The sequence below is a fragment of the Lagenorhynchus albirostris genome, chromosome 11 (assembly GCF_949774975.1).
Source record: "Lagenorhynchus albirostris chromosome 11, mLagAlb1.1, whole genome shotgun sequence".
NCBI lineage: Eukaryota > Metazoa > Chordata > Mammalia > Artiodactyla > Delphinidae > Lagenorhynchus > Lagenorhynchus albirostris.
In genome coordinates this window covers 18,571,778-18,599,458 of record NC_083105.1, presented here as the reverse complement: position 1 = coordinate 18,599,458, position 27,681 = coordinate 18,571,778, and the positions used below count along the sequence as shown (strand labels likewise).

The following is a 27,681-nucleotide window of genomic DNA, read 5'->3' as shown; positions in this document are numbered from 1 at the left end:
TCACCCCGTAAACTTGTCCAAATGGGAAACCCTAATGTAAAGAAAATCCTACTTAAAAGAAGTGTAGGTATGCCCTAACCATTCAAGGGAATCAATTCAAACAATATCTAAGAGTGGCTTTTATTATTTCACAAAGAACATTCTAGTGTTGTTTTGGTTCATAATGATCACCAAATGAAAGCTGCCAGTAAAAACAGATTTTGTTTTCTATACACCACTGTACAGTATGGGGAAGAGCAATGACTGATCAAGGAATCATAAGGCCACTAACTGACAGTGTGACCTTGGGCAAGTCACTGGACCTACCCCCACCTCAGTTTTCTCCCCACTAAAATGAGGAGGATGATACCTCCCCGACTTGTCTTTAGGGTGGTCAAGATCAAATAAGATGATGCCTTTGGAAGTGTGCATAACCATATATTGCCCTGTAAATGCAAGCTTTCTTCTTATGCAGCCTTCACGTATTTCAATGAACTTAGAAGTAGTTATTTTCCCACCACCCGTAACCTAATGCAGGGCCCAGCTGTGGGATGACAAAGAAATAGGAGAAGTGGTCCTCTCCAGCAAGGGGTTTTTAAGTGGAGAGAAAGACAACAGAATGTGCTCCACTGTCCAGCCATAGGGAGAAGTCGAGAAAAGGAAGAGAAATGAGTGTGGTTTTGTGGACGTGGTGTTACACAGGGTGTTGAGGTGTGGATAGCCAAGGGGAGGGGAAAGAACACTCCGATGAGGAGAGGCAACAAGCCAAACACAGGTAAGAACAGAAATGTCACAGGAACAAGCATTTATGGCCTATGATATTCTAGATACTGGACTAGGTGATTTGCGCGTGTTATATCACTCAGGTCTCAATAACCTGCAGGGTGGTTATTAATATCCCCCCTTTACAGATGATGGCAAAAAGTAAGGAATTCATTCAAGACTGTATGCTTAGCAACATACAAAAGTTGATTCTAAACTTAGGTCTTCAGAGCCTCAAGTTCAGTGTCTCTTCATCCTACAAAGCTGCTGCTGCTTAAGCTTAATGGGGAGATGAAGGAAACTTGAGAAAGAGGATTATATCCATGAAGGATCAGCAACAGGATGGCGCACAAGGGATCCTGAAGACGAGGCCAAAGTGCATCTGTGTCATTCATTTTAACAGTGAATTCTCTGCCACCTGATGTTGCCAAGTGATTATTTCTAGTGTGTCTGTGATTTCCCACAAGTCATTCATTCAAATGTCCATTGACAGATGAATGGACCAAGAAGATGTGGCACATATATACAATGGAATATTACTCAGCCCTAAAAAGAAACGAAACTGAGCTATTTGTAATGAGGTGGGTGGACCTAGAGTCTGTCATACAGGGTGAAGTAAGTAAGAAAGAGAAAAACAAATACGACATGCTAATGCATATATATGGAATCTAACAAAAAAAAGGCGCACTGATGAACCTAGCTGCAGGGCAGGAATTAAAGTTGTAGACATAGAGAATGGACTTGAGGACACGGGGTGGGAGGGGGAAACTGGGGCGAAGTGAGAGTAGCATCAACATATATACACTACCGAATGTAAAGTAGTTAGCTAGTGGGAAGCAGCCGCATAGCACAGGGAGATCAGCTCCGTGCTTTGTGATGACCTAGAGGGGTGGGATAGGGAGGGTGGGAGGGAGACGCAAGAGGGAGGGGATGTGGGGACATACGTATGCATATGGCTGACTCACTTTGTTGTACAACAGAAACTAACACAGTATTGTGAAGCAATTAACTCCAATAAAGATCTATTAAAAAAAGTCAAATATTTACTAAGCACTACTATGAGCTAGACACTGCTCTAGGTGCTTAAGGTACAGCAGAGAACAAGACAGGAAAAGATCTCTGCTCTTACGGAACCCACGTTCTAGCTGGATTATCATCAAAAGATTGCAAACATCTTTGGAGCAGGAACTGTATGCTTCACAGCATTTAGCACCCAAACTAGACTATTCCTATGGAATCAATGCTGAAAGAATATTCTTGAGACCTATTGATCTGTGATCAATTGATCTTGAACAACCTGCTTACAATTTCCCATTTGAAAAGTGTACCCTGCCGTATACTTCCGGTTTCGCATTTGGATATGTGTAAATAGTGACATTGCTCTACTTTGCTGGACTCCAGACTTGAGATCAGTTATGGCAAATGGGTGGTATAAGCAGCACCTTCCCTTGCCCACAGCCGTGGTAGACATTGCTTGTTGATTCCAACACTCCTTGCAGATAAGAGGGAAAGACCCACCAGTCATTACCAATCAACCTCATTGCCATCCCTGTCGTTTCATTTACATGAAGCTAATGGAGAAGATTGGCCAACCCAGGCTCTGCTAATGGGACTTGATTTTTTTTGTAATGTTTTCACAGGCAAAAAGATGTGATAAGAAGTCTCTCCTTACAATTAGGACTGAGTGCCGATCCTGCTCATTCAACTTTGGAATGAAATGCCCAGATGGTTACACCAAGATTACCAATGGCACCATAGGGATCCGAGATTGCAGGTACCATTATGAGAAAATATGCGTGCTGGAGTCTTGGAACTCAAAGGGTTGTGAATCCCAATTGAAACCTCCCAATTCAAAAACTACGAAGCGGGCTTCCCTGGGGGGGGCAGTGGTTGAGAGTCCGCCTGCCGATGTAGGGGTTACGGGTTCGTGCCGTGGTCCAGGAGGATCCCACATGCCGCTGAGCGGCTGGGCCCGTGAGCCATGGCCACTGAGCCTGCGCGTCCGGAGCCTGTGCTCCGCAACGGGAGAGGCCACAACAGTGAGAGGCCCGCGTACCGGAAAAAAAAAAAAAAAAAAAAACTACGAAGCATTTCCATGATTTTCTCTTACTCTAAGGTTACATTGAACCCAAACTTTAGTAACTTACAACTGTGACCTTGAGTCTAAAAAATATATTACAATTCATGTTTTCATACAAAATTGCACCAAAATATTCTGCCTTCATCTTGCCCTTCTTTATTTTGAAAATCTGGGGTTTGTTTCCTTTGGAAAAGGTTCTAGTCAGAACATGTTAAAAGCCTTGGGTCTGATAGTCATCTTACAAACTAGCTATGCACCCTGATACTAATTAGAACCCAAAGAAGGGAGACAAAGGAATTACAGCTTTCTTGCATTGTATGTGAGTGTAGCATTTTTGAAGCCCTCTTATGATTCAAAACTCTCATAATTCAAGGTTAATCCTTGCAAAGGATGACAAGCAGTTCTGCCCGCCAGCTCATGGATGCAGCCATGCAGCTCAAACGCAAACACAAATTTTAATTTACTCAGTCTACTAATTCAAAAATTAGACAGTACTCAATGAGTTTGTTTTTAATTCAGGGGTGAAGAATTAGAAGAATTTTGTATAAAATGAAACCATTAACACTGTTAGATCACACTGTTTTAAATTCACGTTTGCTTAATGCGACTGTACTATATCCCAAAACCCCAAGTCATCATTTTTAATAGAAGTTTCCCAACATTACCTGGCCTGGAATTAGCAAGCATATATAGCAGTTAACCACTTAGTTACCAAAGTGGGCATACATTCGTAACCAGATTCCCTGAGAAAGTACATCAGAAAGCTTTGGGGTTCAAGGTTAAAATTATATGGGGACTTTACTGAGAACTCTTTATACTGATTTTTTATTTTCATGGCCAAAGTGCGTATTTGGTTGTGTATCCCACCCCACCTTCCCCCCACTTCCCACACACACAGCAGATAAGATTATTGCATTCAGGCTGTCTGTTTTAGAATTGAGAACTTTGATCTGTCATTGAGCTATGCTGAAACAAACCCAAGACTGGTGTTTTTATATAAATTTTTTAAATTGTAGTTGAATTCCAATGTTGTGTTAGTTTCAGGTGTACAGCAAAGTGATTCAATTATAAATATACATATATATATTCTTTTTCATATTCTTTTCCCTTATAGTTTATTACAAGATACTGAATACAGTTCCCTGTGTTATACAGTAGGTCCTTATTATTTACCTATTTTATATATAGTAGTGTGTATCTGTTAATCCCAAACTCCTAATTTATCCTCCCCCCTCCCACTTTGCCCTTTGGTAACCATAAGTTTGTTTTCTATGCCAGGACTTGTTCTTGAGGGGACAGTTTGGTTCTCTTTTGGGCTCCCCCTGTCCCCTTCTTTGTGAAGAGATGTCCCTGCCAATATGCTCAACCTTTCAAAGAAATCATCAACTCTATCTCCAGCTCGACTGCCCATAAAGCCAGTAGCTCTTTGGTGAATCAGCTACATTCCAGGGACTGGTTTAGGAGCACAACCTTGAACTCACCATCACACTCTTCTTAACAGCCCAATAGTAAGAAATGATATTCATGGCTCTAGATACACTGAAGTCAAGTCCTAGAATAAGTCATCCATACAGAGATCCCTGTAAATAGACAAGCATTTAACCTCTGTAGACTAGCTATTCCAGAACTGTTCCTCAGCTGGTGGTACAAAAACGGTTCTAAGGAACTCACGATTATATCAAGAAAACCGTGGCAAATTTTGCTCACTACATTACAACACCTCTCACAGAAATTTTCTATCTATGGCATATGCAAAACATGTGCAAATCCTGAATGGTCAGTTTATTTTAAATCCCCAGGTACTGTGCATCACAAAACTCTTGATCTTTCCCTTCTTGCATTGGCTGCTAGGACACTCAGTGACAAGTCTGAAGCCCACCTCTAGTATGTGCCTAGAACCTAGCATCATTTCTTTCATCTACTAACCTCACTTCTAACATTTTAGATATCTCACCCTTACTTTCATCCTTCCCTGATTTTTTCACGTTTCTTACAATTAAAGATGAATCGTGATCATGCTTTATTTTACCTAGGAAGCAAAATGTGCTCAATCTACATATTTTAAAATACAGGCAAGTATAAAGGCCTACCTAAATAAAAATCTATGGAAATCTCGCTGCCCAGAGTTCACTGTGTTGCCCTAATTATGGGTTAATGTCCTCTCTTTACCCTCCAAGGTACACCTTTGAGGTCAGAACATACTCGCTGTCTCTCCCTGGATGCCGCCATATCTGTAGGAAGGACTATCTCCAGCCTCAGTGCTGTCCAGGCCACTGGGGCCCAGACTGCATGGGTAAGTGTCACAACACTTTCCTTTGATGGTATTTGGTTCTCAATGTCTCATTTTACAGAAAATCAAGAGGAAGGAAGCCTGATAAAAGAGAATGTTAGCATCTTTTTCTAGAAATTTCCATTTCCGTCTATATGTAGAAAATCTTTCTAGCCCTGTCAGCTTTTATATTGATATCTGCTTTCCTCCATTTAGAGATCTCTCCTTAAGACAATTCCTTTACAAGTCAGAAAAGGGGACAATTGAAAGGATATCCATTTCTATAAAAAAGATTATTGACCATAGAGAGGAAGTAAGACTGCTGGGCTATTATAACCTCAATACAATTTTCTTTAAGAAGATATTTGATTACAATACCTCAAAGACTGTAGTTATTGTTTAGCAACCAAGATAAGCATTAACTCTTCTAAAACTTTGTCTTAGGATGCAATATCAAACTCTGTAATGGTCAGGTTCCATTATAAGAAAAACCACTAACCAAACCTGAGTCAATGGTATAGTTAGACTCCTCTGGTCAAGCATAGCATCTGTCAGCTGAAATTGAACTTCTATCCTGATTAAAGATGTTAACACTCAAGTAGTGACTAAGTCCCTGATATGACATGCAAATTACGTGAGATCCCTTTTGGGGCAGGAGTGATAGTAAAAATCAGGCGTTTTAATCATGAATTTACCATTTGTTTTCCATCTTCTAAGATGTAATGAAAACATCTCCTTAAGGATCTAAATACTTAAAGGGAGAGATTACTTCTCTTTTGCTTTGTTTTTCTTGTTGAAATAACATAAGCAAATTGTACACAGCTTGTAAAGTTTAGAAAGGTTTAAAGAAAGAAAAAATAGTGACCTGTATTCTGCCGCACATAGAAAACTATAAGTAGTTTGGCTTATTTCCTTGGTGTTTTTCTTTTTCCATATGGCTTCTAAATAGTTGAGCCCACATTATATGCATAATGTTTCCTCCTATTTTCTTAACTAATGATTAAATGAATAATAGTATCCATTTACTCCATATTGCTGACATTAGGTAATAGAGAAGTAGTTGGCCTATATAATGATTTCATTCTTAAAGCTAAACTTTAAGTTAGACTTTTTTATCCCCATTTTTCCTATGAGGAATCTGATTTAAAGATGATCTCTGTCTCTTTCGGGCTGGTAAGTGAAGCAAGTTCAAGTTCAGGGCTTCCTGGCACCAAAGCCTGCTCTCTTTCTACTCTGTCCCACTGCCTGGAGCAGAACTTGTCTTAAAAAAAAAAAAAAGAGAGAGAGAGAGAGGTAGAGTCCCCAACGTGTTTCTAATTTCTCTTTTTTTCTGTGTTTTGTATTTTATTTTTTCCCATTTTTTACTTTTTTTATTATTTTTTATATAAATTTATTTATTTATTTATTATTTTTGGCTGTGTTGGGTCTTCGTTGCGGTGCACGGGCTTCTCGTTGCGGTGGCTTCTCTTGTTGCAGAACACATGCTCAAGAGTGCGTGGGCTTCAGTAGATGTGGCGCTTGGGCTCAGTAGTTGTGGCTCGTGGGCTCTAGAGCACAGGCTCCGTAGTTGTGGCACATGGGCTTAGTTGCTCCGCAGCATGTGGGATCTTCCCAGACCAGGGCTCAAACCTGTGTCCCCTGCACTGGCAGGCGGATTCTTAACTACTGCGCCACCCGGGAGGCCCCCCATTTTTTTAAATTGAGGTATAGCTGCTGTACAATATTATATGTTACAGGTATACAATATAGTGATTCACAATCTTTAAAGGTTACACTCCACTTAGAGTTATAAAATACTGGCTATGTTCCCTGTGTTGTACAATATATCATTGTAACTTATTTTATACCTAATAATTTGTACCTCTTAATCTGCTACCCCAGTATTGCCCCTCCCCCCTTTCTTTTCCCCCACTGGTAACCACTAGTTTATTCTCTATATCTGTGAGGTTGCTTATATTCACTAGTTTGTTGTATTTTTTAGACTCCACATATAAGTGATATCTTGCAGTATTTGTTTTTCTCTGTCTGACTTATTTTACTGAGCCTAATACCCTCCAAGTTCATCCATGTTGTTGCAAATGGCAAAATTTCATTCTTTTTTTATGGCTGAGTCATATTCCATTGTGTGTGTGTGTGTGTATATATATATATACACCACATCTTCTTTATGCAGTCATCTGTTGATGGATACTTAGATTGCTTTCATATCTTGGTAATTGTAAATAATGCTGCTATGAATATTGGGGTGCATGTCTTTTTCGAATTAGTGTTTTTGTTTTTCCCAGACATATACCCAGGAGTGGAGTTGCTGGATCATATGGTAGTTCTGTTTTTTTTTTTTTTTTTTGAGGAACCTCCATACAGTTTTCCACAGTGGCTACACAAATTTACATCCCCACCAACAGTGTATGAAGGTTTCCTTTCCACCACATCCTCGCCAACATTTGTTATCTGTGTTTTTTTGGTGATAGCCGTTCTGGCAGGTGTGAGGTGACATCTCATTGTGGTTTTGATTTGCATTTCCCTGATGATGAGCGATGTTGAGCATTGCAGTTTCTCTTTCGATTGGTAGGTCCCTTCAGCCTTCCCAGTCAATGTCTGGATTACGCTCCTTACCCTGGAAAGGTCAAGGTTTTGGGGTTTAGGATACCCTGGCCCTTCTGTGTTAACCACTCTGCTCTGTTTCACCCCAGCACATGGGCACTTCATGTTTCAAAGCATTTGTCACATCAGGATCAAGCGATTAACCCAGAGTTCACGAACTTTTTTAGCATCAGATAGGGTCATGGTCACATCCAGTTCATATAGTCATCAGAATAAAATTGAATTTTTTATTTGCTTTTCTCTTTCCAACCCATGGAAACTAATGTGATCTTAAGTTAATTAGACACACCGTAGACAAGAAAAGGCTTTGTCTAAGATGCAGTAATGAAAGTGAGCACATCCAGCGTAGTGAATGACAGAATGACTTGCTGCTTCTCCAAGTCTCCTGAGCTGTCAACTGCGGGTAAAAAGTCCTACTCTACAAAACTCTAGGAGGGATTTTAAAACCTCAATATAGAGGAAAGTACTTAGCGGAGTCTATAACATAAAGAAGGCACTCTGTAGACATTTTATGAATAAATGAATGAGCAAATCACAATCAAAACAGACCTCTGATCATGAAAGGCGAATAAAGTGACTCCCTTTCCCTGAGCCCTTCTTAAACAGTGGGTTACTCGAAAAAATAGGCGCGGCCAACAGGATTCAGGATCTTCAGTGGGTTTCATGCATCACTCTGGGCTATGCAAAAATTGTGCACTACTCATCCCTACAGTCAAAGGAGTCTGCAGGGTTCCTTGAATGTTCAGGTCTTTCCTTGCGATAGGTCTCGAGGCCAGAGAAGCAAAACGTGAAAACCAAGGCTGTCCTCTCATTGGGGCAAAAGGGCACTTCCCTTTATCTTCATCTCCCAAACATACTAAATGTCTCAAAAGACTTCCTTCCTTTGGCTCAGGAAAGACATCAATGCTGTACTCTGCCACGTATTTCACTTCTCCCACTCTGTGGTGATGACAAGTGAGATCTTGGCTATCGCTGTACATTTCTGCAAGGATAAGCCCATTTTGGAGCTGCTGACGTATGTTCATCTTTCTTTTTGAGGAAGCACAAGCTCTGGAATAGCCTTCTTTCCAAGTCAAGGGCAGAACCCACTTCCTTTCTGATGCACTGACAAAGACATTCACACTTAACACCTCTGGGTTACTTTTTTTTTTTTTTTCCGGTACGCGGGCCTCTCACTGTTGTGGCCTCTCCCGTTGCGGAGCACAGGCTCTGGACGCCCAGGCTCAGTGGCCATGGCTCACGGGCCCAGCCGCTCCACAGCATGTGGGATCTTCCCGGACCGGGGAATGAACCCGTGTCCCCTGCATCGGCAGGCGGACTCTCAACCACTGCGCCACCAGGGAAGCCCTGGGTTACTTTTTAAATTATTTTAATAGTACCTTATTCAAAACCAGAAAACTCGACAATCAATTCTGAAAACTTAGAAAACAAAGAGAAGCACAATGAAAAACATTACTTATCTTCTAAAATTAGGAATAAGGCATGAATTCTCACCTGAGGAAAAAATATGTCATCCTGATGTAAGGAAGGTGTTTCTACTCAGGTTTAACTTGCTTTTCCCTCATTAAAACTTCTACAGCTTTGTCAGATCTGCATATGGGAGTCTCATAGGTGTGTTATTAGCACAGAAACATATTTTTAACCTTGAAACTTAAATCACATTTGAACAACCAATATTCTGTTTCAGAGGAAACACTTTTTTAAAATTTGAACATCCCAGTTCTTTAGTATCCCATGGTGAACGGTAACAGATCTGTGCAAAAACTCAGAGTGATGGACAAAGAATGTGGGCAGAGGGTTACACAGAAACTTGATTGTGGCCAAAGCAGTCTGATTATTTCAGAGGAAAATGGTCTTGATGCTCTGTGAGGTCAGTGTCATCAAATTATGCACATTTATTTTTTTGCATCCTGTTATTTGCATTTCCAGACCTCTTTTTCTTTCCTCTTGTATGTTCCCTGCCGTTCACTGCCTGGGTTGCAGAAAATGGACTACGTGGATTTGAAACCAGTCTGTGAGGCATAAATAATGCTGAGTTCACGTGAGGAACCTATTTTCACAACAGTTTCCCAGGCAGACAGTTCCACCCAGAGCTATCAATGGAATATTTACCATTTTTAAAAACCAGGACATAGTCTCTGCCTAGCACTGTGCACCAGGCTTTGAAACAAAGGTGGTGACACTAGTAGCCACTTCTGGAGTTCCTGGGAGATAAAGTTACAGGGAGGTCCCTGGCCTCTTCCTGGCCAGGAAGTTCATTATCTGCCTTTAAAGGAACAGAACAGCTGATGATTTGCTGACAGCTTGTCAGGGGTAAGTCTCCTGCGTGAGCAAAGTCACGATGCAAGAGACCCCCAGAGTAGCAGTGACCAAAGGGAAATGTGATAATTATTGAAAACAGCCTTATCAGCCGCTTGAGCCCTCCACCAGGCCTTAGAAATGTGCCCTTAGAACAGATTCTGGAAGAGCTCTTTCAAGTGTGGTTGCTGAGAATGTCAGTTTTTAACCATCTTTTTTTGCCTGATGGGGACCTGAGGTGATAGAAAGTGATTTGAGAAGCAGGAAAGAAATGTACACTTCTACTTTAAACTTTTTATTTTAAACCCGAACAAGCTGTTTTCATGAATTGTTAAAGCATTCAGTTTAGGACAACACATGAAGGACTCTCTATACACTCACATTCCTGCTATCTTTTTTCCAAAGTTCCTTCCAGGCTTGGCCAACTCATAAAGGTCGAGCATTTCTTGAGCCCCTACTGCTTGCTGCACATAATCACCTATGTGACAAGCCCAGTCCGTAACCCCAAGGAGCTCACAGACTGATGAGGGAGAGGGACACAAAAGCAGATGAGGAGAAACAGTCACAGTTGAGAGTCCAGGTGAGGACTCTGGGACTTCGAGGGGGTTTGCAGCTCGCCCAACGAGAGCCAGCTAATAAGTGCAGAGCAGGGTAGGAAACAAGGGCCGTCTCACTGCAGAGCCCCAGCTCCAACCTGTCCCTGTCTCCTTACCCAAACACCTGGGTGTGTGGCCAAGTCAACTGCTGGGAAGGCAGCCCTCCCCACCATGAGCCTGCTCCTGGCAAACTTGCTTCCGTTAGCTGGGTGCCTGTCACTGCATGGAGTTGATTCCATGACACCCGAGTTCCCCCTAGTTCCAATCTAGCCCTGAGGGGCAGTGTGGTTTTACTGTAAGATTGTAGACCCTGAAGTCAGATTGCCCGGCTTCCACTCTCAGCTTTACCACATTCTCCTTCTGGGACCTTGCAAGTTACTTCCCCTCCCTGCCCAGTTGCCAGATTTAGCAAATAACAATGAAGGATACCCAGTTAAATCAATTGCAGATAAGCAACAAATATGCCTACAGTATTGGGGACATGCTTATTCTAAACATTTATTCATTGTTTATCTGCAATTGAAATTTCACTGGCATCCTATATTTTATCTGGTAAACCAATCTCTCAGTCCCGGTTTTCTCACGTGTCAAATGGAGATGGTGATGCTGATACGACTACCTCCAAAGGCGGTGCTGAGGATTGAGTGAACTCGTACATGTGAAGAACATAGGATGCGCCTGGCAGATGGTAGGCATTCAGAATATGCCACTTACCGTTTCTGTCTTTTGTGGTTCTCAGATCACTGGCTGGCCTCTTGACTTCAGGAGGTGTGTCTTGGATTGGTTTTTTATTCTAAGGTACTGATCTTATGTAGCCTGGCTTAGTGTTAAGGACTCAGAATCTTGAGTCAGGCCTGATCACAATGGTAGTTCCAACCGTCACCAACCCTGTGATCTTGGGAAAGTTCCTCTGCTCTCTGAGCCTCAGTTTCCTTATCTATAACCTGGGGAGGAGGACGGGAATGGTAGCTTCCCGTACGGTTGTTGTCAGAAGGAGACCGTGCATGCAAACTGCTTAGAAATAGTAAATGCTCAACAAATCCTCTCCGTCTATTATTGAGCTGATAACTATCTCCCTGCTCAGTTTGGTAAGGACATTTCTGTGCATCTCATTTTTTATGTAGCTTATGATCCCTTGGGTTTATTACTTTTCTTTGCACCATTGTCTGCCTTTCCGTGGACCCCGTGGGTCACCCTGATGCCTCAGGTCAAAGCAAAGGTCTACCCCTTCAGGAACGTGGGGACAGTAGGGGCTTAGTCCGCTAGAGCTGCTATAACAGAATACCATAACAACAGACATGTATTTCTCATAGTTCTGGGGACTGGGAAGTCCAAGGTCAAGGTGCCAGCAGGTCCAGTTCCTGTTGCGGGCCCTCCTCCTGGCTTGTCGACAGTTGCCTTCTCTCTATGTCCTCAAGTGGCAGAGAGAGAGCTCTGCTCCCTCTTTTTCTCATAAGAGCCCTAGTCCCATCACGGGGTCCCCACCCTCATGATCTCGTTTAAACCTAATGACGTCCCAAAGGCCTCACCTCCAAATGTCATCACACTGGACGTCAGGGCATTAGCATACGGATTTGGGGGGCATAGGTATTCAGTCCATAGCAGTAAGCATTCACTTTGCCCTTTAGCCTGCTGACTCACAAGCCACTGGCAGAGAGCCCTGGCCAGAACGAGGAACACGCTGCAGAGAAAGCCTCCCATCCCCTGCAGCATATGTGATGTTAAGGCTGAGGAAAGCCCCAGGAGACAGCAAATTCACAACCGGCAGACACCCAATGGGCCCTGAACGGAGCAGGCTGCTCATTTCAGAGAAGGAGGCATTGGGGCACCTCTTGAGAAATAAGCCCGAAGCCCAGAGGCTGCCCCATCAGCCCCTGCCTGCCCACAGCGAGAGGCAGGCAGGCCCCTTTCCGTCCCAGCTAAACCTTCACTTTCTTGTGAATAAACAGAGAAGACGTTGCCAGCTTTGAAGATGATTCTAGGCACTTAATGAATGTTGAATTCATTAATTAAACGAATGGCTTGTAAAACACTTAAGCCATTTAAAATAATTATATATATAAATGTATAATTTATATATAATTATATATAGTTATAATTATATAAAATAATTATCCATACAGAGAAGCACAATTACAAGCCTTTAAAGTCAGACAGGGCTGAATGGGAATCGTTATCTCTGAGCCCAATGGCCCTGTGTGACCTATCTATGCCGCAGTGTCCTCATACGTAAAATGGTGAAAATAACCACTTCACAGGGCGAAGATTAATAGTTCACAGTTGTGGAGATTAAATATACTGAGATAATAAGTGTAATGTTCTTGGCATTCCACCCAGGGTCTAGATTGCTAACAATAACAATAATAATAACAAACAAGGACAGGACAGAAAGGAAAAACAAGTCATACTGGTCTTTCTGAGACCAACATCTGGCCCAATGGTTTGCTAAATGGTTATTTGGACCTGAAGAAATACTTCCAGTACATTGATTTTCTTACAACCACACTAAAGTATTCAAATGAAAAGATTTAGAGATTGAAGGTAGGAAATTGTATAACTTACCACGTGTTTAAAACCAACCGTTTCTGATTCTAGTGTCCTAGTGTGTTTTCCTTTCCAGTGAGTATAATCTATGGAAATGGACACCCCTGAGGTCTACATAGAAGTAAAGTTTAATTATTTATAGGGACATTGACCACCTTTTCCAAATCTATCATTGAAGCACATAATCTGCTAATGGATTTTTTTCATTTATTCTTAAGTCATAATTTACATACAATGAAATTCACGCTTTTTGGTGGACAGTTATATGAGCTTTGACAACCCTAAACAGTTGTGTAACAAGCACCACAATTAAGATAGAGAACAGTTAGGTCATCCCCCAAAATTCCCTTTGTGGTCAAGTCCTCCCCCAACTCCCCACCCCTGGCAAATACTCATCTGTTTTCTGTGCCTATCATTATGCCTTTGTGTCCTGTAATCAGACTCCTACAGTACGGACCTTTGTGAATCTGGCTTCTCTCCCATAGCATAATGCATCTGAGATTCTCCATGTTGGTACATGTATCAGCAGATCATTCCTTTACAGTGTTTCATGGTCCACCATTATGTGGTTCTACCCAGTTTATCTGTTCACCAGCTGAAAGACATTTGGGTTTCCAATTTGGTGCAAGAGTAAAGCTGCTATGGACATTCATGTACAGGTTTTAATGTGAACATACGTTTTCATTTCACTTGAGTAAATACTTAGAAGTGAGAGTCTTGGATTGTATAGTGAATGTACTTTAACTTTATAAAACTGCCAAGATGTTTTCCAAAGTGTGTGCATCATTTTTTCATTCCTACCAACAACGTATGAAAGTTCCAGTTGTTCGGTATCCTTGGTAGTACTTGGTATAATCAGATTTATTTTTTAATTTCACCCATTCTGATAGGTGTATGGTAGCATTTTATGGCAGCTCATTTTAATTTGCATGGCTCATGTGCTTATTTGCTATTCATACATCATTCAGGTTGTTTTCTTACAACTGAGTTTTGAGAGTTCTTTAAGTATTTGAGATTCAAGTCCTTTATTTGATGTGTGATTTGTAAATATTTTCTCAAAGTCTGTGGCTTGTCTTTTCACTCTCTAAAGAGTGCCTTTTGAAGAGCAAAACATTCTTAATTTTAGTGAGGTCAAATATTTCCATTTTTCTTTTCTAGACGTTGCTTTTTGTATCACATCTAGAAATCTTTGCCTAATCTAATGTCACAAAGCCTTTCTTCTATATTTTCTTCTAGAAGCTTTACAGTTTTAGGCATTACGTTTAGGTCTACCATCTATTTTAAGTTAACTGTAATATGTGACTCGTGGTCTGAATCAAGGTTCATTTCTTTACATATAGATATCCAGTAATTCCAGCATCATTTCTTGAAAAAGCTATGCTCTCTCCATTGAATTGCCTTTGGACCATTGTAGACAATCAACTGACCATCAATGCGTGGGGTCTCTTTCTGGACTCTCTATTCTGTTCCATTGATCTATATGTCTATCCCTTCACCTTACCACACTGTCTTGATTACTATAGCTTTACAGTAAGTCTTGAAATTAAGTAGTATCAGTCTTCCAACCTGGTCATTTTCAAAATTATCTTGGTTACTCTAATTCTTTTACTTTTCCATATAAAGTTTAGCATCAGTTTATCAATTTCTACCCACAAAATTCTGCTAGGATTTTAACTGGAATTACAGTGAATCTATAGACCAGTTTAGGGACCACATAAAATATTGACTCTTTTCATCTATAACCACAGTATATCCCCATTCACTTAGGACTTCTTTTATTTTTTGTCAGTGTTTGCTAGATTTCAGCTTACAGGTTTTGCACAATTGTTGTAATATTCCCACCTAAGCTCTTCATGGCTTTGGTATTATGTTTAATTATATATTTTTATTCCAGTCACCAGCTAGCTGTTCCCTGTTAGTTTATAGAAATGTAATTGATTTTTGTATGCTGACCTTGTATCCTGAGAACTTATAAATTCATGTATTAGTTCTAATGAATTTTTGGAGATTCTTTTGAATTTTCTGTGTAGAAAATCATGTCTGAGAATCAAGACAGTTTTTATTTCTTCCTTTCCAATCTGTATCCATTTTGAGTCTTTTTTCTTACCTTTTTGCACCGACCATGATGTATTATCTGTTTTGTATATTGTTGGATTCAGTGGGCAAAATTTTGTTTTAGAATTTTTTGATTTTTAATTGTTGTTTTAGATTTTTAAAGAATTTTACATCTCTGCTTCTTAGGAATGTTGGTCTGTAGTTTTCTTCTCTTATAATGTATTTGTCAGGTTTTAGAATCAGAGTAAAAATGCTCTCCATATAGAAGGAGCTGGGAAGTGTTCTCTCTTCTTCAGTTTCCTAGTTTTTATATAATTGATATAATTTCTTCCTTAAGTGTGAGGTAGTATTCACCAGTGAAGCCATCTGGCATGAAGTTTTCTTTGTGGGGAGGATTTTAACTTCAAATTCAATTTCTTAAATAAATATAAGGATATTCAGATTATCAATTTTCTCTTGAATGATCTTTGGTAGTTTGGAACAATAAATTTATTCACCTCATCTACTTCATCAAGTTTATTGGCATAAAGTTGTTCGTAATATCCGCTTATTATCCTTTTCATGTCTCTAAGATTTGTAGTGATGTCCCCTCCCTCATTCCTGCTATCTCCTGATGAAAAATAATTTCTAAATGAAGGAATTAGACTGTAATCTTCCTGAAGTCACAGAGTATATCTTTTTGATCTCGTGTCCCCAGTGTTCATTGAAACCTAGAATGTAAGCTCCATGAGGGCAGGACGCTGGCCTTCCACCAGCTGCTCGGTGCTGCACTTTCCTCTGAAGTAAGTCTTGGTCCACTTGAGTGTCCAGGCACTCCGTCCTCAGTAAGCTCATTCACAGCAGAACCTTGCTGGAGCACCAAGGGCCCTGCCTGGTGCCCAGCCCAGGCAGCACACAACCATCCCCATGCAAAGGCAGGCCCATCAGCTCATCACCTCCCAGCAGCCTAAGCAGCACCTTCACAGCCTCCCTGTCGGGGACCATTCACATTAATTCCTACAGCATAGCCGGCAGTTCTCAAACAACGCTGTGCAGTAGAATTACTGTCAAGCCTGTTAAAATGCATATTCCTGGGTCTTACACCCAGAGATCCTCATTCAGTGGGTGTGAGGTGCCAGCCTTTGCATAAAGTGGCAACAGGTTATTATTGGCCAACAGGGCGAGTCTAGACTGAAATCCAGCCCATGCTTGGCTCACCAAGCCACGCACTCTGGTGTGGGCCTGGTCCACCCTCAGGTAGGGCCACGTCTTGATTTTAGTTTCATCTGCTTGCCAAGTCTAGTGTCTGTGGGAATATATCCACAAGGGCAGTTGGGGTAGGGAAGGCTTTTTCCAATTTGCACAAAGCCTCTCTACGCCCTGGTGTGTTAGCCTACATCCTCTCAAAGCACGTGCCGAGGTAGGGCTAGAGATGCGTGAGATTAATTAAAAGGAGTTCCTGCAAGGGAAGATGAGAAAGAAGCCAGGAGAAGTGGGGAGAGCCATCAGTCAAGGATGGAGTGCTAACCCTTGTAAGAGAGAGAACCAAGAAAGGCTGGATGGAAGAGTCTTAGACTACATGTAGTTCTAAGAAAACTTGGTAAAGCTGATGGGGAGTCCTCCATCAGCCACAGTCACTCAACAGAAGGGGTCCTCTGTCTTGTGAGAATGGGCCTGCCCTGGTATCCCTGCTGTGCTCAGTCACTGGCTGGAAGTGGAAAGTGTGGCTTCATGAAGAGCGTGGTGGGTTTCAGGGAAATTATGTCCTGAGAGGTGCACTTTCACAGCTACTGTTCCTGGAGAGAGGAGGGTCTTCGGAATCTGCCTTTGTAACCACTCCATCACAATCACACTTAGAGGAACACTTGCCTACATTTTTAAAAAGAAAGGATTGCTAACCATCCCCTAAGGAAAAAAGGAGGCCCAGACTTCCTGGATACAATGTCACAATCTTGGGGGCTGGGATGAGGGGAAACTCCCCAATTCCTCTGCAGTCAGCCTGTAGCCTAGAATCTAGTTATATCCACAGTGGATGACTCTGCCCCCATTTTCTGCTCTGTATGTGGTAACAAGGGATGAGCCGAGTAGAAGGGACACCCAGAGGATGGAAAAGTTGAATCTGCCTCAGAGACGGGGTCAGGGAGAACCACTTTGAGGGCGGACAGGCACAGGCAGAGTGTGGAGGGGAGGGCACTGGGGGGCAGCACATGGTGGTCTGCTTGGGCTGGACAGAAGGGAAGGGAGGGGAGCTGGCTCAAGGCCTGGAGGAGACTATTGGATGGAATGTTTTGGGGGGAGCCTGGGGTTCAGGCGTCATTGCCTACAAAAGTGAAAAGGCCTGGGAGAGCATTTCTGCAAGGTGGCACTGATGACTGCGTCTCGGGGTGGCGGAGGCCCTGTGCTCTTCTGAGCCAGCCCTGAAGGCAAGCTGGGGGTCATCCAGAGAGCACCTTGAACACCTAGCCCTAGGGAGAGGCACGGGGGTCAAGAGAGAGCAACAGTGGCAGAGCTGTCACCTCTATCCTGGCTCTGCCCAGAGCTGGGCCTGGTTCCCAAAGTACCATCTTACCCCAAGAAGCGTCCCATAGCACCAGGCAATGGGAGAAGAACTGTTTGATAGCCCATTGTCTATGGAAACCCTCTCTTAGCACCCCTTGCTCAGTATCATGAATTCAAGTGGTTCAGTTGGTTTTCAGATGAACTTCAAAGGTGGACCTGGCACCTGCTTGATTAGGCCCTCTTCATCCTCGCCTCCTGACGCCTTATTTTTTTTTTAAACATCTTTATTGAAGTATAATTGCTTTACAATGGTGTGTTAGTTTCTGCTTTATAACAAAGTGAATCAGTTATACATATACGTATGTCCCCATATCTCCTCCCTCTTGCGTCTCCCTCTCTCCCACCCTCCCTACTGATGCCTTTTTAAAGCTAAAGACCACACTCTTTAACCAGGCCCTTCCTTAGTGATCCAGCTGTTGCCCTCTGTTGAAACCAAATCTCAGGGACCCAGGCCATGCAGGATTAGTGGTTTGAGGTCAGTGTTGGTGCCCTCCAGTAGAGTGATCAGAGCTCTAGGTCTCTTCCCTGGACAACCTCTCTCCTGGTTTGTAAACCAGTACTTATCTGATTGTCTGTTAATCCTTGACTCTTTCCACACTGGACTGGCAGGACCGTGGAAACAGGGACCAGGTTTGTGTGCTCACCCTCTATACCCAGGACCTTCCATGGTCCTGATTCAAACAGGTGCCCAATCATTTTTTTCCTGAGTGTTGTTATCTGCTACAAGGCCAGGCTGAAAGAACAGAAACTGGAGAGGATGGAGAGTATCCACTCTAAGTACTAACTACCACCATTTCTTGGGCGCCTAATATTTCCAGTCCCTACCACAAACTGCCAGGAACATGCTTGAACCAAATCTCAGAGCCAGGCATCGACTTTCCCAAAGAGGTACAGCTAGCAAAGAGTTGTGCTGGGATTCAATCCCAGAACACTCGGATTGAAAAATCTGGGTTTTTTCCTGACAGCATTTCATCTTGTGTAGTCACTGCCCTATAGCTGGTGAGAACAGCCCAAACCAACGTACTCGCTTTCTAAGTGATTTATAAACGGGAGCTACACCTCAGCGTGCCTTCTCCTTCACTCACTTCATAACTGCGTCTGCATCTGTGCTGTGATTCTGGTCTGGAGCGGTGCTGGGTGAGGATGAACAGCGATGAACAATGTAGTCGACTCTGGAGTATCGACCAGGGTTGGAAGCCTGGCTCTGCCACCGTTGTGGAAAGAAGGACCACAGGCTCAAACTGTGTGATCTAGCCCTGTGGTTGACTCAGATTCTGCATGTCTCGGGAGATGTATGACAGTAAGTTCATGGCACAGGAGAGCTTTGGACAAAGGTCTTTGTCCGTGGTGGTAGAAGGGGAGGGAGGGCAGGAAGATTGGGTGCTTCTGGTAAGCGAGTCTCTCATCAAGCTTACCAGCTGGCTGACTTTGGCCGAGTCACTCTACTACTCTTTGCCTTAGTTGCCGCATCTAGAAAATGGGGCTAAAAATGGGACTTAACTTCAGGGTATTGCTTTGAACCCTTTATTATTATCTAGAAGTCCATATCATTAGCTACTTTTTGGAAAGCATTTGCCTTGCTAACTTTAATTTGGGATACCATTTGATCCTGCCTCGTTCACACAAACACAATTCATGAGCATTGCACCATTTCTGCTTGGTGTTTGCTAGTCCAGATCCCTCATTTTAACAATCAGAACTCAACCAAACCAGCATTAAACCCATGTCAACTCAGCACTCAAAGTGTAGAACAACAGCAAGTGTAGAAAGAAAAAAAAAAAAAACCTTTTGTTCATCCTCATCACAGCAGTACCTTAAACTTCTGTCTCTTACCATTACTTTAAATCTTGTATTTAATTTTGGACATTTACTATCTGACTTTCTAGCTAAATGTCCCTCCACCCCAATGTGTAATATAATGCCTGGCACATGGTAGGTATTCCCTGAATGTTTAGTGAATGACTGTGAAATCCTCTAATAAATGTCTATAAACACTCTGATTCAGGTCTAGCACAGCCCAAACGTGCAAACTGATGTTTTTTTGGAATTAGCTTCTGAGTAAGAACTAAATTCCTTTGCTTGCCACACAAAGTACTTCATTAATTGGCCCCAGCCAATCTGTTATTCCTCATCGACTACCATTTCCCCATACCCTCCCCTCAACTCCCAAGTTCCAAACCTGCCAAACTTTATATCATTCCCAGAACAGGTCATGCCCTTTTACAACTCTAAGACTTTGTACTTGCTGTTCCCTCTTCCTGAAATGCTCTTCTCTTTTAAGCATGGCCAACTCCTACTGAGCCTTCAAAACTCCAGCTTAAATGACTCCTCCTCAGGGATGTCTCCTTGACTCCCCAAGGCAGTATCAGTAGCTCCCTTCCCTGGGCTCCCTCAATACCCTGTCTAGCACACTGACTAATTGGCCTGGTTTTAGAGTCATACTAAGGGCTGAGCTAAATCCCTGGCTTTGCGACTTACAAAGTGTGAGACTTTGGGCGAGTTATGTGACCTCTCTGAACTTCAGTCTCCTCGTCTGCTAACTAGCACCAGTAGGAACCCCTGAGGGTTGTAAAGGGGATGATTTAATTAGATGATTGTAAAGTGTACAGCAAATGCTCAAGAAATGGTAGCCAATCTGATGCGTCCTAGTACAGCACCTGACTACGCTGTGATTCACTTGTCTCCCCTATGTAACCCTAGATGAAGCAGGCAAGGTCTTCAATTATTTCTTAGCCCTGGCAACTAGCACACTACCCGGCATGTAGTAGATGCTTGATGCGTCCTTGCACCATGCTTCTGTGCAGTCACAAACCAATGAATCTGCCCTTTGATCCCCCAGAGTGCCCGGGAGGAGCGAGGGCGCCCTGCAGTGGCCGGGGCAGTTGTGCTGACGGCATGGAAGGAAACGGAAGCTGCTCCTGCCAAGTGAGTTCAAAACCTTGTTCTTCTCCTCCCTGACTCTGCTTTCTCCTTACCTGTGGGGTCCCTCTGTAAACACACACTGGGTGGAGACGCTAAGAAGTAGCGATATTAGTTAAAAAAAAAAAAAAAAGACGCAGTGTGCAACAAAATGACATGTTAGAGGCTGGTGGACCTTTGAGTGTATCCATCTGTAAAATGAGTTTAAGCCTTAGGTGTATTCATCTGTAAAATGAGTCTAATAATAATACCTATGCGATTAGACTTGTTGAAAAAGTGAGATGAGATCATGTATATGAAGATACTTTGTGAAACCATGCAGGGCTACAGAAATTTGTCATTGTTACTGTTAAAAACCACCGTTACTAACAGACGAGTCTTCGGAGCTGTCCTCCGCACCCATGCTTGAGCACTGCACCTGCCAATTGAGGCATTTCTTTGCTGTCCCACGAAAGGGACTTTTGCAAGCTTCAAGCCTTAGACAATGGAAATACAAAGAAATCCTTCTGAAAAGGATTGAGCTCAAGTGTCTTCAGAAATGCAAAACTGAACGCGTTTTCATTTCCGCCTTGGGTGGAGTTATGGTTTAGCCGTCAGTACTTGTTCTCTGTATCTTTGGACTAACAAAACAGCTTTCTTCTGAAGAGCTCCAGACTCTTAGTAATAACTGATGCAGGGCTGGATGTACAAATTATAACACAAAAAGAGCAATGAAGAAAGAAGGAGTTTCAGGACAGGCACAGAGGGAAGATAACACTTGAGAAACAAACGCTGACCAGACAAGTCAGTGAGAAATCCAAGGGCTTTGTGGGCAGCGCAGATCGCTTGGGTCTAACATCCTCTCCCTGGGGTGTCCTGCAGGAAGGATTTGGCGGGACAGCCTGTGAAACCTGCACTGATGACAACGTATTTGGACCCAGCTGTTCAGCAAGTATGTCTCGCTTTTGTGTCATCGAATGCAATTGTGAAGGTTGAAAGTCAGACATGGCTTATACAGCTCAAGACCCCAGAAATAAAGTTCCCTGGGGGAAAAACACAGAACAGTTCTCTATAACCAAGTCTACACAGGCAAAACAGAGAGTTGACAAGAAATCTGATAAGGAGAGACAGTGTGTCTGTGGTTTTCAGTGCTTGCAGGCAGCTACTCACCAGGAATGCTTCCTGGCAAACTCTGGGGCATAGGTTCCCTCTCTGCAGGCTCCAGGATCCAACATCCACCAGTTCCTTGCCTGCCCAGCTTCTCCATGAGGTCTTTCCAGACCATGGTCTCAGCACTGACCTTCTCGTCAGGGGCCTCTATATCCCAGCACATCTAATCTGTCCTTCTTTGGGAAGTTCACAGATAAATACCTGAGGGTGATCAGAGGTGATCAAAATTGTCCCACTTTGCAGATTATGGCTTTGTTCCTGACATGGGTTTGTCCACTCTCTTATTTCTGGTTCTCCCCAGAAGTTGACCCAGAAGCATTCTGCAAGCATTCTAGTACAAGTCGCATATTTGAGAGGTGACCCAGGGAAACACTGAGAAAGTGACACAGAGGAAATAAAGGGTGTGTTGTCAAGACAGAGGCCAGTGTGGATGACCAGAGCTTAATCCCCTGGGGAACTCTGGAGTCCGTGTAGAACACTCACCTTGGGGTTACTTTACCTGAGGGGGGAGGGAGCCATGGTGTCGTAGGCAGAATGATGACCACTCCCCAGAATGTCCACATTCTAATCCCATGGACCTGGGAATATGTTGCCTTCCGTGGCAAGGGAGAATGAAGGTAGCAGATGGTATTATGGTTGCTAATCGTCTGACCTTACCATAAAGAGACTATCCTGGATCATCTGAGTGGACCCAGCGTAATGACAAAGGTCCTTAAATGTGGACGAGGAAGGCAGAGGCAGAAGATGCGGTGTCAGAGTGACGAGACGTGAGGAGAGCTCCACCAGCCCTTGCTGGCTTTGTAGGCGGAAGCGGCTCACGAGCCAGGCAATGTGGGCAGCCTCTAGAAGCTGGGAGAGGCAGGGAGAGGGATGCTCCTCTCAAGAAAGGAACACGACCACCAACACCTTGATTTTAGAGCAATTACTTTGGATTTCTGACCTCCGGAACTGTAAGACGATAGATGTGTGTTGTTTTAAGATGCTAGGTTTGTGGTAATTTGTAATAGCAGCAATAGGAAACTAATCCATGCGGTCGTTAGAGGGGAGTTGTTCATTCCCTGGCATTTCCAACCCCCAGTGGGCACCCAGGCAGAGCAGGCTTCCTAGGAAGTGTTCACAGGCTACTGGAAGGCAGCTGGATGCATGGGCTTGGTAAGGAAGGCCTAGAGAATGTGGGCGTAGTAGGGTCAGTGTCTGCCACATTCATAGTCTCCCAAAAAGGACAAGTCAAGTGGCCTTTGTCCAACACCACCTCAGTTTGGCTTTTATAGAAAAATCATATTTGGTAGACGCTGCATTGATTCAAATATTTTGGGCAAGAAAAATACACAGACATCCCAGCCCCCCTAAGTTAGCTCACTCTGTAATAAGTTTCATCTGCAATAGCAAAGACATGGGATCCTTGAAAGCAGGTGTTGTCATACCTCTTTATCTCCAGTACCTTCCACAGCGCTGCCTGCGTGGTAGACACACACTACACTCTTGGCTGGATGAATAAACAAATGAGTGAGTGAATGAATGATGTAACTTGCTCCAGCCCTCTTGTCCTGACCGAGAAACATGTTATTGGGAGGCGTCGTGTAGAGGTGATTAGAGCTCCAGCTTTGGACTCAGACTGGGTTTCAGCCCCAGGGCTGCTGTAAATTGTGGGAACCTTAAGTTTGCTAAGCATACTCTGTGCATCTTCATCTGTAAAAATAGAAATAATATCGCCTCCTTTAGAATTATTATGAGGAACTCATGAGATAATCACTGCACAACAAATGATAGCAATTATTATTATTAATACCTACTATTCCCTAGTGTCCCCCAATCTTAGTTTTTTCTTCATCCACCACTTTATAAAAGATTATTTCATAAGAGTGTTAGCAAAAGCAAATTTAAAACAGATGTTAGCATTCTGAGTGGGTTTTTTTAACATTACATTCTATTAAAGGACAGTAAACTATTAAGTATAATCAATCATTTATAAAGAACATGTCTTTCAAATTGACCCTTCCCTACCATAATAGAATTTAAATCACATATTTTAAATAAATATTGAAATAGGAAGAAAGACAGCAACCAACACTGCTTACTCACCAAGAAAGCCAAGTAATTGTTTATGGATGAAAATTTATAAAGAAGATGAGCTCATGTTGCCTCCAAGAAACTGGTGTTGGTTGCCAGTGAGCACAGATGTACATGGAGATTCCAAACATCTCTAAATTTAAAAATGGCTTCCCTTTCCACTTGTGTGTGCCATGGAGAAAGGGCAAGCGAAAGGGTTTGGAAACCCAAGTTTTTAAGTAAGAAAATTGGAAACCTAAACTGAGACTCGGGAGATAAGACTCCCACTTCTGGGTTCCAACAGAACTTTGTGAGATGATAAAATGTCCTGACCTACACTCTCCAACATGGTAGCCGCAAGGCACGTGTGGCCATTGAGTACCTGACATGTGGCTAGTGCAACTGAGGAACTGAAGGTTAAATTTTAGCCCGTGTTACTCAGTTTAAATTCAAATAGCCTCACGTGGCTAGTGGCTACCATATTGGATAGCGCAGCTCTAGAACATGATGGCTAAGAGAGCAGGCTTCAAGTCAGCCTGTCTGTGTTTGAAACTAAGCCCAGTTGCTGTGGGACCTGGGGCAAGCTATTTAACCTCTCTAAGCCCTCCTCATCTACAAAACAGGAATAATAATACCTGCCTCGTGGGATTGACTCGTAGAAAAGCTCCCAGCAGCAAGTCATAAGCGCTCACGAGAAGCAAGTATTAAGCGAGGACAAGAGCAATCCCACCGTCAGCTGAACATTCATTCACCTATGAACGAATGAATGATGGCTCAGCGATGGCTGGTCATTTCCCACTGGCAGGTTCCCATAGAGGAACCTGGAAACCTTTTCAGCCAGGCATCCACTGGGTGCCAGTGTTGTTTCACCCGTGAGGCAGTGGTCGTTGGCGGTGGCAATTCTGCCTGTAAGTAGGACAGCGCTATGAATTACAGTTTATTTTTAACACTGACTTTAACCTGCTGCCAGAGCGTTCTCCTACCTGACTCTCGATTTGCTTAGAGATGATTTCAGGCTGCATCAGCCAGGGGTGTTCATCTCAGCTGCCAAGGCCCTCGCCTGCTCAGTGCCTCACCCCAGCTGAGGGCAGAAGGCAAAGCCCACTTTCTCTGATATGACCCGAATCAATCCCACAATCGTGTCTTGTTAATAACAGTAGCTAGCATTTGCCGAGTGTCTGCCGGGCACCAGGCAGTGCACAAGGTTTGGCACGCAGGATCTCTTTGGAAAAACTCTGCAAGCTGGGTTCCTCATTTTATGGATGAAGAAGCAGAGAGGTTGCTCAAGGTCACGCACCTATTACAGGGACAGGGGCAGGGTTTGACCCCAAGTGTCTGACTCCAGAACCTGGGCACAAAACCACTGCACCATTCAGCCCTGGCAGGCACCCACCACGCATTAGACCCGTGACAGGTGATGGGCATCGAAAGAGGGGAGAGATTAGGTCCCCACTCCCAAGGAGCTGGAAATGTGGGAGACGCTTATGAGCCTGTGTGCACGGTACACATGGGATGCTATGGGAACATGAGAGAGGGCAGCTCAGTCTGCCAGGGGCACGGCACAGGGGCTCTGAGCTCTGTCCCTCTGACCCCAATGGCCCTGGCTTTGGCTACTTTAAAGTCATACACCCCAGGTTTCACATGTCTCTAGAGATTTGCTGAAGCAGGTTTAACAAATACCCAGGGCTCTTTAAATGACCTTTGGGAATCCCTCTGCCACTCACGTCTCCTTCCCAAGGACACTTTCTTGGCGGTGGCTGGCGGCCCTGCAGTGTGTGTCAGAGGCTCCCGAAAGCTACCCGTGCCAGGTCAGTTAATCCAGTACATGGGCTGTGCTGGAAGACAGGCCTTGGGGAGAGGCTCGTGCCTAGAAGGAAGGCTCAGTGACAAGGACAGCCCTTGTAGTTAGCATCTAAGTGGGGAGCAGGGGCTGAGTCACATTCGACTCCCCGCTTCCGCCTCCACAGCCTCTCCATGGGCTGCATGACAGCATTTAGGACGTGCAGAAGCGGTGTGTCTCTTAGAGTTCAGCTGCCCCACTATACTGTGAGCCGCTTGCATTTAGATATTGTGAGTTACTCTTATTTGTACACCCAGTGCCTAATCCAGTGCCCGCCCCTAGGTAGGAGCTGGGTAGATTTTTTTTTTTTTTTTTTTTTTTTTTTTTTTTTTTTTTTTTGGTGGTACCCGGCCTCTCACTGCTGTGGCCTCTCCCGTTGCGGAGCACAGGCTCCGGACGCACAGGCTCAGCGGCCATGGCTCACAGGCCCAGCCGCTCCATGGCATGTGGGATCTTCCCGGACCGGGGCACGAACCTGCGTCCCCTGCATCGGCAGGCGGACTCTCAACCACTGCGCCACCAGGGAAGCCCTGGGTAGATATTTTTTAACTGAATTAATTCGCGTCTTCTCTACTGAGCCCGTAGTACACCCCCTCCTCACCCCTATTATCTCCACGATGAATTTGACTTCCCTCTGAAACTCATCTGTTCCAAAAACTACAGCCATGGGTGGACATCAAAGTGCTCTGCTAACATAGAAACAACAGCAAATCAGTTTTTAAAGGGAGGATGACAATTGCAAATCCAGTTTAATTCTTCAGTAATTTGAATGAGCGCTGGAGCTAGTTGTCTCCCATTTTCCATATGTAGTACCTCACCAGATTGAGAGAGAAAAACGCAGCCCTGACAGCTGTCGGCTGGTCGCTGGCCTGCAATTTCATAGAATGTCACCATCAATGGCTCGCTCTATCTGTGCTGGAACAAGACGAAAACTAGGCCACTGCCTTATCCTGTCCGAATAGAGAAATAAACAGTGACAGTGGGCAACCCAATGGCCACCTCTCCCGGTTAACACGAGTGGCTACGGCTACTTCTGCATGACCCCTCGCCCCTGCTGCCGACTTTGACCACTGTTGTGTTCCTGGTGGTACTTGGCTGGCTGGCACGACAAAAGTAGTAGTTGCAGCAGGAGGTGACAGTGGATGAGGTACAAAGGAAGTGCTGCCCAGAGGAGCACAGACTCTGCTTTGGCACCTCTGAGACGGCACCACCGAGGAGAGGGGCTTTAGCTGGCCTAGAAGGATAAGCAGGATTTCAGCTGCACGCGGAAGGGAGCAGAGTGCGGGCCTCCACAGGGCGTGCTCTTTCCTAGACCAGCTCCCCCCATCTCTTCCTGGCCAGCCCCCATGGCTATTGACCTGTCACATCTTAGCATCTATCACACCTCATTATGATGGGCTGCTTTCTTCTGCCTTCAGACTGTGAGCTCTTTGGGGGCAGGGACTTTGGGTCATTAATCCCAAGCACAGCGCCCTGTAAGTAGTAGATGTTCAACATGTGTTTTGAAGGAAGATGAACTCTAGTGAGTCATCCCGTGCACTTCGATCCTAAGACGCATAAAATGAAGTGGCGAAAGATGAAAATGAAAATTTTTAAAGGTTGGAGTCAGCTTGGAGAGGGCCTTGTGTGCCAAACAGAGGAATTTAGATTTCATTTGGTTAGCAATTGGGAGTCACTGAGATATCTGGAGGAACGTCACCTTGATACCATTACTGATCAAATGAAATGGATAAAAGGGAGAGGTGAGAAATCGAATAATGAGTCCAGGTAAAGTGCTACTGCAATAGTCCAGGCAAAACAAGATAAGGACCTGAAGGAGGACAGTTCCCGTGGGGATGAAGGACAGGGGATTGAGGTGGGACATGTAACAACCTTAGAGTTCGAACCTTCAAGTTGCAAACTTTCAAAGATGTGAGCATGCATCTGGTGGCAGCAAGGAACCAGAACCTGTGCCATTAACGTCAGCCGTGAGTGGAATTGCAGCTCGCCCTCCGTCTCC

General features: G+C 43.8%; 1 protein-coding gene across 1 annotated transcript in view; it reads left to right on the top strand.

Moving 5' to 3' along the window:
- STAB2 (stabilin 2) overlaps positions 1–27,681 on the top strand; it is a 157,655-nt gene that overhangs the window by 1,618 nt on the left and 128,356 nt on the right. Inside the window, exons 2-5 of the mRNA XM_060166874.1 lie at positions 2,382–2,515; positions 4,999–5,114; positions 20,565–20,650; positions 21,506–21,575. Of these exons, the coding sequence (XP_060022857.1) occupies positions 2,382–2,515; positions 4,999–5,114; positions 20,565–20,650; positions 21,506–21,575 (406 nt within the window). The remainder of the gene's footprint in view (positions 1–2,381; positions 2,516–4,998; positions 5,115–20,564; positions 20,651–21,505; positions 21,576–27,681) is intronic.